The sequence below is a fragment of the Lycorma delicatula genome, chromosome 6 (genome assembly GCF_047948215.1).
Source record: "Lycorma delicatula isolate Av1 chromosome 6, ASM4794821v1, whole genome shotgun sequence".
Taxonomy (NCBI): Eukaryota; Metazoa; Arthropoda; class Insecta; order Hemiptera; family Fulgoridae; genus Lycorma; species Lycorma delicatula.
The window spans coordinates 117,336,552-117,349,319 of NC_134460.1; the positions used below are offsets into that span (position 1 = coordinate 117,336,552).

At 30.7% G+C, this 12,768-nt stretch overlaps 1 protein-coding gene across 2 annotated transcripts; it reads right to left on the minus strand.

Annotated features, from left to right (window-relative positions):
* Positions 1 to 2,527: 2,527 nt before the first annotated feature.
* On the minus strand, positions 2,528 to 12,091 carry LOC142326153 (transmembrane protein 186). 2 transcript variants are annotated; one of them, XM_075368382.1, is made up of 4 exons: positions 11,469 to 12,091; positions 7,413 to 7,520; positions 6,918 to 7,063; positions 2,528 to 3,262 (listed from the first exon to the last, which is right to left on the minus strand). In XM_075368382.1, the coding sequence occupies exons 1-4, from the start codon at positions 11,669 to 11,671 to the stop codon at positions 2,946 to 2,948; spliced, it is 774 nt and encodes a 257-aa protein (XP_075224497.1). In that variant the 5' UTR covers positions 11,672 to 12,091; the 3' UTR covers positions 2,528 to 2,945. The 2 variants fall into 2 exon arrangements, with proteins under 2 accessions (XP_075224497.1, XP_075224498.1); XM_075368383.1 differs by lacking the exon at positions 7,413 to 7,520 and having other exon boundaries at positions 11,469 to 12,066.
* Between the last annotated feature and the right edge of the window lie 677 nt (positions 12,092 to 12,768).

Below are 12,768 nucleotides of genomic sequence, written 5' to 3' on the forward strand. Positions count from 1 at the left end.
TGATAAGATAAGATAGTGGGGTTTGGCCATTTCAGATGTTAGAGTCAAGCTATGTCAGATATCTCGGACTGGCTGTCAGGTGTCGTGTTCAAACCATGTAATATGTCGGGGTCTAGCCATGTCAGGACTCAGGTCTTATCAACTCTGTATTCGGGGTCTGCTACATGAGAGGTCTTGTGATCAGGCCATGTCATATGAAGGGGTCAAAACATGTCAGATATTGGGTCTCACCATATCATTCTCTAGGTCTCAGGGTCTTGGGTCTTGCCATCAGTGGTCTACATGTCTGCCAAGATCAGGTCTCTGTTTCTGGCAATGACAACTCTCGGGGATCTGGCCATGTCTGGTTCTGGGGTCTGGTCATGAGAGGTCTTGTGGTCATGCCATTAGAGGTCCAGTGGTCAGGAATGATCAGATCTTGGGGTTTGGCAAGGCCAGTTGTCAAGGTCTGACCATGTCAGATATCAGCATCTGGCAATGTCAGATGTCAAGGTCTGGCCATTACAAAGTTCAAGATCTCTGCCTAAGTTCTCAAATGCTGACCATTCTAAATATCATGGTCTCACCATGTAAGGTCTCAGGTGCTGGCCATGACAGGTCTCTGAGTCTGCAATAGTAAGATCTCATGATTTGGCCATATCAGATGTCAGGTTCTGCCACGTAACATGTTAGGTCTGGCAATGTAAGATTTCGTAGTAGGGCCATGAGTTCATGGGGTCCAATATGGTCAGGTCTTGGGGTCTGACTGTCTGATGTCAGTATTTAGTCATGTCAGATGTCAGGATCAGCCCATATGTTGTAGTCTGACCATGTCATATATTGGGGTCTGGCCAGGAGAGGTCTCGGGTCTTGTCATGAGAGGTCTTATGGTCAGTTTTCAGTTTGCTATGGTCAGGTCTCAGAATCTTCTATGAGAGGCATCAGGGCTTGACCATGTAATGTAAGCCAGTGGTCTATTATGGTCAGGTCTCAGGGTTTGAAGTGTCAGATTTTGGAGTCTGGACACATAAAATATCAGGGTTTTGCCAAATCGGATCCTGGGCATGTCATATAATGGGTTCTAACAATGTTAATCCTTGGTGTCTCAGTATCTGGCCATGTTAGGTCCAGTGTCTGGCTATAAAAGGTAGCCATGGTGGGTCTTGGCATAGTAAATCTAGAGATGTGGCATGGTCAGGTCTCGGGGTCTGCCATTGTTAGTTGTCAGTATCTTGTTAAGACAGATGTCAGGTCCGGCCATGTCAGATGTTGGAGTCCGACAATATCATATTTCGAGGCAAACCTATGTCAGACCTTGCAGTTGCCATGACAGGTCTTGGGTTCTGGCTATGTCAAGTCTGGGGTCTAGCCATGAGAAGTCTTTTAGTCAGGCATGGTCAGTTCTCAGAATTTGCTGTGATGAGGTCTTGGAATCTTCTATTAGAGGCTTCAAGGTCTTGCCATGATACAGCTAGTGTTCTATCATGGTCAGATGTTGGCATCTAACATGGTCCGATGTTGGCATCTAACATTGTCAGTTTTTGGGGCCATTGACGGGTCTCATGTTTGTTATTGTTAGGTCTCACAGTCTGCCATGGTTAGGTCTCAGAGTCTTGTCATGTCAGGTTTCAGATGCTGGCCATGAGATGACTCAGGGTCTGGTCATGGCAGTTATATCAGTCTAGCCATATCAGATGCCAGGGTCTGACCATGAGGTCTCAGGGTTCACTACTGTCAGTTCTTGAAGTCTTGCATGGAGAGATCTAAAGGTGTGACCAGACTGAAGCCGATGTCTGGTCATGCCAGATGCTGGTTGCAGGCTATGTAATAAGTCAGGCTATGTCGGATTCAGGGTCTAGCCATGATAGGAGTCAGGGTCTGGCTACATCAGGATTCAGGTCTGGCCACCTCTGGATCGGGGTATGGCAATGAGGAGGCAAAATTTTTAGGTAAAAATATTTGAACAATAACCACAATTATGATTCTGTTTCTCACTAACAGCAAATGGAGTAAAATGCGACTATTACATGTTTTTAAACTGATTGCATCATCTATTTGTTATTTATTAACTAATCAACATGAACTTCTAGCTGGTGTTTACTAAATAAACTCCATCTTTTGATTTTATTATTCATAACATATAAACTAACTGTATCTGATTGCTGATTCTCGTATTAAGATCTTAAAATTACTTCAGTTCAGTTCATTAGCATGAAAATTGTTGCCAATTTTTAAAAAGGTTTTAACTTCAAGAACACATCATCCAAAAAGAAAGTTTCGTTTAAGGAAGTTGAGTTCAGTCCTTCGATAAACCTCCTTATATAAAATCTTGTGATAATATGTGCTGACAACTGACATTATTTCCTCATCATTTGACAAATATGATTATCAATTTTATTTACTTGTTCAAAAATAACCAATCCTTGCAAAGCTGTTCATCAGCTTTGTTTATTACAATTTGTACCAACTGTCTTGATATGCAATTATTTTATTGTGAATAGGAAAATATATTTATGACATAATCCTCCAGCTTAACAAAACTTGCAGGAAGAACTAAATTTTAATTACACATAACAATACATATTATTGAAATCTTAACAATGTCTGTTACAAAACTTGAAATATTTATCAGCGTTTTGCCCCATTTTTTACAAAAACAATTAATTTTTGTCATTTATTTGCTAAGGATACAATAAAAAAAATTAAGGTTATAGGACAAATGTCAGGCCTACTACTTCTGATAAAAACCTTTTTTTGCAAACATGCGGTGGATAAATTTAGTAATCAATTAAAACTTAAGGGGAAAAAACAGAATTCAAAACCATTCTTATATAATTTTCAAATTTTGAATAAGGGATCTCTTTCAGATAATAAACAAAGTATAATATTTGATAAAGACCACCATGTGGTACACATTTTAAATCACATACAAATTTAATACAACAATAAATTACACAACACTTTACTTACTCAGAACCAAATACTTTAAAAAATACATCCGGTTTAGTAATAGTAGCACTTTTAAGATCTAATTTATATGAATTAAACTCTAACGGTTTGGAATTAAATATTTTTACTTTACGATAGAAAATGTCAAAAGGTGATCTAGGCATATCACTAAAAGTCATCACTTCACTGACAGGGATTATTATATCTTTTCTTTTACCCCAATAACTTATATAACTTATTTTTATTTTATCTATATTTTTATTTACATATAAAAACCCTACTCTTCTCCAGAAGTTCATTGCAACCAGGTGAATGAGTGAGAGGAGCCAAATCGCTGAAACGAAAAGAAAAAATATTATTACATTCATCACTACAATAACATTTTTATCAATTTACTATATAAGAATTAAAGTAATTTAACTTTTTAACACCTTTTAACAGAACAATATTATGTGCAGCAAAGTGATGCAGATGGTCTGTGCTAGCCTTCCTATGTGAAAGAATAGTTTGAGGCCCAACCAAACCAGTTACATTACAAGACTAACAGCTCCCTCATAACTCTGGCTGGCAATTATTATATTATCGGATTTTAATTAACAACAATTCCTTCACTGGTTATCTAGGCTTCTATTAAGCTACAAATACACTCACTGTACAAACAAGGAGGGTAAATGCTGATAAGTTCAGAACAAACATATTGCACAACATATCTGGATATTTTCCAGAAAAACAAATGAACCAATCAAGTTAGTAAAATATTACAAAAATGTAAATATCCTTCACCATTAAAGATAAGACCTTAAAGATTTAGGATAAAGATCTTTAGGAAATACCTTAAAAACTGGGCTTTTTTACTGCTGTTAAATTAATTTATGAAGAAACTGACAGGCATATATTATTTTATTAATATTTCATTATTTTTAAAAGAATTTCTATATTTTATCATTATTCTATTAAAAAATAATAATCAATTTTACTGTATATTGACAAAACTTGGAATTTTTATAAAACAGTTTTAAAGCTAAAAAAAAATCCACAAACCACTTACATATAATGAAAACACTAACATAACATAATTTTCACTAAAAACATGTACAATCTGTTTTAACATTACCTGACAATGTCAACTAGTTGTGGTACATCTCCAAAGTTAAATATATTTTTTATTGCAATGAGAGGTGAATAATAAGTCTATGCAAAAATAAAATTATTCAGGAAAAATCTTTATTTCCAAACATAATTTTCAGTCTACACACTTAATCCACGACACTCAAGTTTTTTCAATTCCATCCTTATAGAATGATTTACCCAAGTCATCAAAATAGGCATATGTTTCAGCAATAATTTCACTTAAATTTCTTTCCAGTAAGACATTTCTTCAAATTTGGAAAGATAATAGCTCAAAGGTGCTAAGTCTGGTGAGAAAGGAGTGATGCATAAGAGGGGGGGGGGGGGAATTTTGCATTCTAATTCGAACAATTTTCCTGTCGCAATCACAGAAGAACTTTTGTACTGTCCTGGTGAAAAAGAATCCTCTTTTTCATCAAATATAGTCATTTTTTTATTTACTTTCCTGTTTAAATTATCCAGCAAAGATGCATAATTTTGTATGTTACTGTTACCCACCTCCAAAAAATTCATGAAGATTACACAATGAGCATCATAAAAGACAGTGGTCATTTCTTGCTGACTAAACAGGCTGCAATTCACTGTTTAACTATTCCTTGATCAGGTCAGTAGAGTAGTAACAAGTTCCATCAATTGTTATGAAACTATGCAAAAATTCATCTAGATTAAGTTTAAACAATTCAAACAATGAATAAAAATGTTATATGCTTTTGATCAATTGTAAGCAAACCTGACGATCATTTTGAAGGCATCTTGCAGACATTTTTGCATAAATAAGTAAATAAATATATATCACTGAAAAGGCATTTTTCAGAAATGACACACAAAAGCTGTAATTCTCTTTTATTTTATATTTGTAAGAATACAAAATATTCAAATACAATATATAAATTTCAATTGTTGAGACTGTTAACACCATTACCTTACAAAATTAATTTTGTTTTCAAAATAATTTCTAAATAATGAATTTTTATTTCATAATATTTTTAACATAATACAATGTTCTATTAAATTATGTTTTATTTATTTTCAGAAATTAATTTTGTTTTGAAAATTATTAAGTTATTAAGTCAAATCTCTTAAACTCTTTATGTTAAGTTGTTACTTACATAGATTTTCTCAGAAATTTACAAATTTTGCTACAAGTTGTTATTTGTTCACAAGCAATTTAACAAAGTTATTGTTTGTCAAACCTAAAAAATGGTGTTTTACAAGCCCAATTTTTTGTGTTATACAATAATTTTGTCAAACATTACTAGATCTACAGAACTGGAATGTGTTTCATTCAATTCTTCAGATCAGAAACCATATAAAATCATTAAATTTATCAACTAATTTTAAATCCAAAATTTTCAGAATGGCTTCGCCCTTGAAACAGAAATCAGAGTGGAATTATTTGTAAGCAATAATTCAAAAACAAAGTGTTTCCATATACACATATATATGAACTTTATTCATTACTTTCACCAATTGTTTACGCCAATGCATAAAGCAGTTATAAGTTAATTCAACTGGCTTGGTATTTGACTTATTTTCATCTAAAATTTAACAGTATTTTGATGTAATGAATACATTACATACATATAAACATATGCTCAGCTGATTTTTATTTATGCCTTTTGTATTGATTATTTATTAAGATTTAACTCTGTATTATTTCATGTTTATAATGTTTAAAAAAAAAAAGTAAACATGTTGCATTCACTCGGCTCCTGATGATTCACACAGCTCCTGGTGGTTCACTCAGCTCCATCTACACCATATAAGCTGGCTCCCCACTAGAGTCTGTCTGTGTCTCTCTCAGACTCTCTGATCACAGTCTCTCTCTGACCACAGTCGCTGACCATCATTCGAAGAATCATTAATGCGTCTTACAATTCTAATATCGTTTAGTCAAAATTTACACTTCATGCAGTTAACAAGTAAATTACACATATTCTTCAACAATGAATCTTTTTTCGTATGTTAAAAATCCTTTAAACATTATGTTTGTGTTTTTCCTTCTCTATGATTGTATGATAAAATATTAAATTTAAAGGAATTTATGTAGATATATATAAAATCCACGATTGTGAGATTATATTTTGTGCAAGTGAATATCAAGATGTCAATGTTTTTCATTCTACAGTAATCGTCTGTTAAACTTTCTATTATGATAGTCCAGATTACATTTTGTGCAAGTGAATATCAAGATGTCAATGTTTTTCATTCTACAGTAATCGTCCGTTAAACTCTGTTATGATAATCCAGATTACATCCTGCGTAAGTGAATATCAAGATATTAATGTTTTACATTCTACAGTAATCATCTGTTAAACTTTCTATTATGATAGTCCAGATTACATTCTGTGCCAGTGAGTATCAAGATATTGTTTTTCATTAACAAAAAAACAGTAATCGTCTACTAAATAATAAGGTAATCCTCCGTTAAATAATAAGATATTATTATTATACTCTGTATTGTTATTATATACTGTGTGTATGTAAAAGAAATATTTAAGGTAATAAGTTTACTCTACTTAAGGATTGTTGTATATAAATATCACACAAGGAGATTTTGTGCAAAGCATTTGTCTTAACAAAACAATAATATGTAATATTGTATTTATGCATTTTTGTTTTTGTTTTTTATGAATATGGTTATATAATTCTGGTTTTCATTCTGTTAAAAATAAAGTCCAATTTTCTTTTGGCAAAAACAAGCTATGTGTAATTTTATTTTTGTAACTTTCTCCAACACCAATATAACATGCCCTGAAATTCAATCCACCTCTGGTGCAACTGTATATTTTATTTAACTGTTTATACCAAATAAATATGTAAATAAATCTATATTACAAAATGACTCTAAGAATACTTACCTAAAAATGATATTGAAGTATATCGTTCCATAGTAATGAATCCTGATACATGCAAAAGAGTGCTGACAGGCAAAGCAGTGGTAAGAACAACTGAAGGTAACCATATAGATTTGTTAAAGAGGGCTAAGTATTTAATACTAGGCTGCCTGTAAAAATTAATCATATATAATAAATGTCATGCTCACTTATACGAAAGTCTAAAGCTATTTTAATTCAAAAACATAACCTACAAGCTTTGTAACAAATTATACACAAAAATATTTGCTCATTTTTGTGGTGGAGTGGTAGCAATTTGACTTTTGTCCCTTGGGGGAGGGGGGTCATGAATTCAAATCCCGATCAGGCATGACATTCTTCATATGATACAAAATTTTATTTCCAAATACAAGCTTCAGAGCTTGTATTTGGAAATAAAATTTCTTTATAAAAAAAAGAATGATAATTTATAACAATCTAAGAACATTTTAAATGAAGATATTTTAATATTGTGAAAACCTTTTCATTACATAGAAGTAGTGTTCAATATTTATTATTACTACTGCTGGTCTCTGATTCCAGTTGAATTTATTCATAATGGATTCTTTGTTCAAATTGAGATGACACCTGCAAGTAATGAAATTAGAAAGTACACTGGATATAAATTGTCTGATCTGTTATCAATAATATAGTCATGTATTTTTAATTCATCAACAAGCAAAGAGAGTGATCTCTCAAAAATTAATGTATCATAAAGAAAATAGTTTTTATCTGTATTCAATGGTAATAGTAAATTTTCTTTAGGAAATCTATTAATTAATGATTTGGTGCAATCATAAAAAAATGTTTATTTATCAAGCATTTAACAGCTGATGTCTTATAAAAATCATATTCTGTTTCATATTTAATTCTAATAAAACATAATTCAAATGTTTCTAAATTTTCATGAGACGTTTCAAAATTGTATAATGAAGATAATATGATCATGATTTGATTTTTCTAGAGCAACTTTTCTAACAAGATATATATATATATATCAACATAACTATTATTTTTGTCTTAAATATTTGTTATTTTTTATAAAATTTACGTTATAAGTGCAATATGTTTTAACTGCAGATTATATTCTGGGTTTTATATCAATCTTTATTTAAATTTATGAATTTTTATGTAAACACATATGTCACAGAGATATATATAAAATATATTAAGAGTTCTAAAGAAGCCAAAATTAATGGTAGTCTGATGGTGCTATGGTGCTAAGGTCAAGAATACACAATATATGCATCAAAACTGTTCAGTCAAGCTTTCCCAACTTTCAATGAGTCTTCAAAGGTGAATGAGATCTAGCATTGTCTTAATGCAAGATAACATATTTCCTATCGATCAATTCTGGTCACTTTATCTTTATTGCTTGGTGTATTCTTTCCAGTTGTTGACAGCAGAAGGTAGAATATTCATGTGACCAAGCAGCAGTAGCTCTCTCACACACACCATCATTTTTCTTGGCATCAATACTGGCTTTGCCAGCACTTACAGTGCATCACCTTGTTTTGACATGATCTTTTCCATAAATTATTTTCATAGATTATCCAATTTACATCACCTTTAATAAGCAGTTTCAAAAATGATTTGATTTCATTCTACTTTAGCAATAATTCAATCCATCTGTGAATTAAATTAAATTTTTCATTGTTGAATCAATGGCACCCAAAGATAATTTTTTTGTAGCTAGCCTTTTTCAAACAGTTTAAAACTGTTTGCGGTTGATGTTTAATTCATTACTGAAACATGACTGCTAACGTGTCAGTCTTGCTCAACTTTTTTCATGATTTCATCAACTTTTTTAGTCATCAGCTGACCAGAGCAAGGTGCATCACTGACATCAAAATTTCCAGACTGAATACACTTGAACCAGCTTTGCGCTAGATGTACTGATATTGCATCATGACTATAAACATCACAAATGTTTTTAACATTCTTCCCATGCTTTGAAAAAAAATTTCAAATTATATTTAATTTTCCTTTATTTTTATTAATTTCCAAGACACAATAACCTTTTTTTTTGCATTCTTCCCATTTTTTGAAAAAAAATTTCAAATTATATTTAATTTTCCTTTATTTTTATTAATTTCCAAGACACAATAACCTTTAAATAAATAAACTAATAAAATCATAATCTATATTAAATATACTCGACAGATATGTCACCTTTTAAAAGAACGCAAGTGTTGCCACATTTGTTTAATATTACCAGTTATGCGATTCTAAAGCCATCTACCAAGAAAGTACAAAGTAATTTTTTTCCTCAATCCCAACACACACACACATACAAAACACACCTGTGTTGCACTAACAAGACTGGACAATGTAACATGAATGATTTTTGGTCTACTGGTAATTTTCTAAAATACCCATATTCTTAAAACTCAGCCTTACAATAACATATAAGGTAACTGAGATGATATACACAATCCAACTTCTCCTGTTCTTATAAATTACTGCTGCTTTACTACCTATTTCTAACCTACGTTTGATGGTTGAATGTTTTACCTACTCTCAAACCTACGTTTGAGAGTGGTCCTTATTATTGACCAAGCTAACCAAGTTCTATTTTAAACTGAACTTTTATTTGCTTGTGTGTTTATAATACAGTTACGACCAAACCACTTTTAAGATACTTTTTAATATCATATTAAGTGCTACAAATGATCCTTCTGTAAAACGTTTTCATAAAATTTTCTGTTTCAAAATGATGGCTGCTATCTTTCTTACGAAGGGGGTTAATGTAAAGAAAATTTCCATTGCTCTGTCACCAACATGTAGTATCTCCACCACTTTTGACAAAAAACATCCCTAACACTACCCACCATATCCATTTTGTCTCTCAGTGGCTACAAGTGAATGAAATTCATGTCTTATGTTTTACTACAACTTTACACCTAATATTTGTAAATTCTATTACTGTACAGCATTCTGTCTATCTCAGTAAAATAATAAATACTTAATCTTAAGTTGTTTATTTTTATATACTTAATTTGTATTACTTTACCCTCAGACATATTACTAAAAAAAAAGGATACTTATTTAATAAAAAATGTACTGCATGAAAAGAATAACAATTGTATTATCAAGTAATAGAATATCAAAACAAAAAAATAATGAAAATGATAAACAATGAACACAAAGGACATTTTTTTGGTATTAATGGAAAATGTTTAAAAGTAAATTGAAAACCTCACTTAATTTTTCTAAAGTCTTTCAAGAACCACTAGCTAAATGATTGTAATTTGTCATCTTAAAGGAAACTGTTTGCTCTCCACACCTCAGAAGAAACCATAATATAAAAAAAAATGTATATGATTGATTTAAACAAATAAAAATTACTATTTTTTCTAATAATATACTTGCAAGACATTTTAGCTGCCTAATTCACAATGTAAAAATAAAATAATAGACTATGAAAAGATATCACCTTTAATGCAATCTCTGTAAAATTCTGTGTTAAATAAATTCTTTTTAAGTTTAATTCATTTCTGAAAACAGCAGAAGCTTACACATAAAACTTAATGTTTTAACATAAAAAAATTAACATTATCTGTTAATCAATGGATGGTTACAGAAAAAAGACCAAACTTCAAGCACCTTAAACATTATGAAATAATGTGTTTAAATACATGATATTCTGCATGAACAGACATAATACAAATCCAACACACTTTTCAACCAAATTCTAAATATATGTCAGCACAATTAAAAAAAACATCAGCTTATACCAGAATGAAAACCGAAGCAGCAGTCATTGAAGATGGTTTGTAAACAAATAAAAATTTTGAGACATTAAAAATGTTTTACTATAAAATTTATTGGTTTGTTATACTTTTATATTACTAATAAAAAACAATGTACTTACTTTTCTAAAAATGTGCTTTTCAGAAAACCTTTTGATACACATTTTTTCTCATTTTTATAATGGTTTATACTTGAAATTTGGCAAGTAGATTAACTCTGTTACAATAAAAAGAGTAAGGAACGTAAATATCTTGTAAACAATTATTTGTATCTACTCTTCAAGTTTTCATTTGATTTGCATTTCATGTTTAGAAATATATCTTAGCTAACATCACTACTACCAAGAAACTTGCACTGATTCAAACTTAGATGGATAACAGGACCTTAGATACAATGTTGAGGAACACGTGGTCTGGGTTTACAAAGCAGCTTCTCAGCTATAACTTTTGGTTTTTTGTGCAACCCCCTATGAACAATCCCTTGATAGTTCTATAGGAATACAGAAAGTATACCCTTCTATGAAATAAAAACGGCTAGCCCACTTTTTAGAATAATGGAATGTATCAACACATCGCAAATGAAACTAGTGTGACACCTAACCTAATTCCATGGTGCTTGTCCAAGGAAGGAATAAAGCAAAGGGAAGTGTAAGAGTACAACAGGAAACTGTTCACTATGGGGGACGTCTCCAAACTCTGGGTTACAATTACATAATCGAGAGTTAATTCATTCAGATGGTATAAAAAGTTAATTTTATCATTATATCATCAATGTAAAACTTACGAATATATGGTAATAAAATCGTTCTCCTCCTCTTTATGTGCTGTAGACGATTTATTTTGGAGTCTAACTACATTCGTATTAACACTTCTGGCCAATTTAGGGGCATTTTTATACAATTTACACTTTAAGTCACCTGTTAAGGAATAGATATGACCAGGAACACACGGTTTAAATTTAACTACACACATAAGTCTCCACAACATTTCTTAAATTTGTATTTAATTTTTATTGTAAAAAAGAAATACGGACTTATCGAACGATATACGTAAGATAAACTTTAAATAACAGAGGACGAATATATTTGTTACTTTGTTTTTTTATTTTACCTAAACAAAATATATTTTTTAGACAATTTAATTCTTAGATTATCTTGCGTCAAAAAAGTTTTCCTTTTAGACTAGTACCTCGGTTCAAACAGAGCAGCATCACTTTACATATCAAAATAACCTTTACTAAACGTCAGTTTAATAAATGAAACAACATAACCTCTACCTTACTGTGCACATGTACGGTACTTTAATTTACGTTTTTGGATTCAAAGTACAAGATAAAAAAACTTCTTCACAAACACGAAATATTTAAGTACCGGTAATTCATTAAAGACTACAAAAAGAATAAGTAAAGAATTAACTCCAAAAATATATTTTCAGGCAATTCTGTAAATTATAAAATACAATTTAAATTAAAAATATAATAAAACATTTTACTATAAAATATATAATTTTATATTATTACTATTAAATTTATGGAGTAATTGTATACAAAAATTACCACTTTAAAAACATAAACTAATATCATAATTGCATTATATTACAATTAATTACTTATATTACTATTAATAAAAGACTTTTAGGTGTAGTATTATCAATTTTTCACAGATTTGAGTACTCTTAAACTATAACATATCTTGCTCTAGAACATTGATTCTGTATAAAATGAACAAAAGCCAAAAAAAACTCCAACGCTACATTAAAGACTTCACAATTTATCATTAAAGCTAGATCAAAATCCTTTAATTTCCATATTTGTATCAATAAGTTGCTTAGATCGGAAGATATGCAGAATTAAAGACAAAAGTGACCTTTTCTCTTTAAAGTAGAATATTTCGGTTCAACAAAATTGTAGAAACATAGAAAAAGAATTAAAGCCAAAGTCTTAAGCTTTTAAACGATTAATTCAGTTTACTGAAAAATTTCGTTTCATCCATGCGCTCGATCAAACACGAAGAAAAACTTTCAGATTTGTTTAATTTTTCTTCTCACTGATTTTTTTTTAATTTGATTATTTTTGAAATCTGATG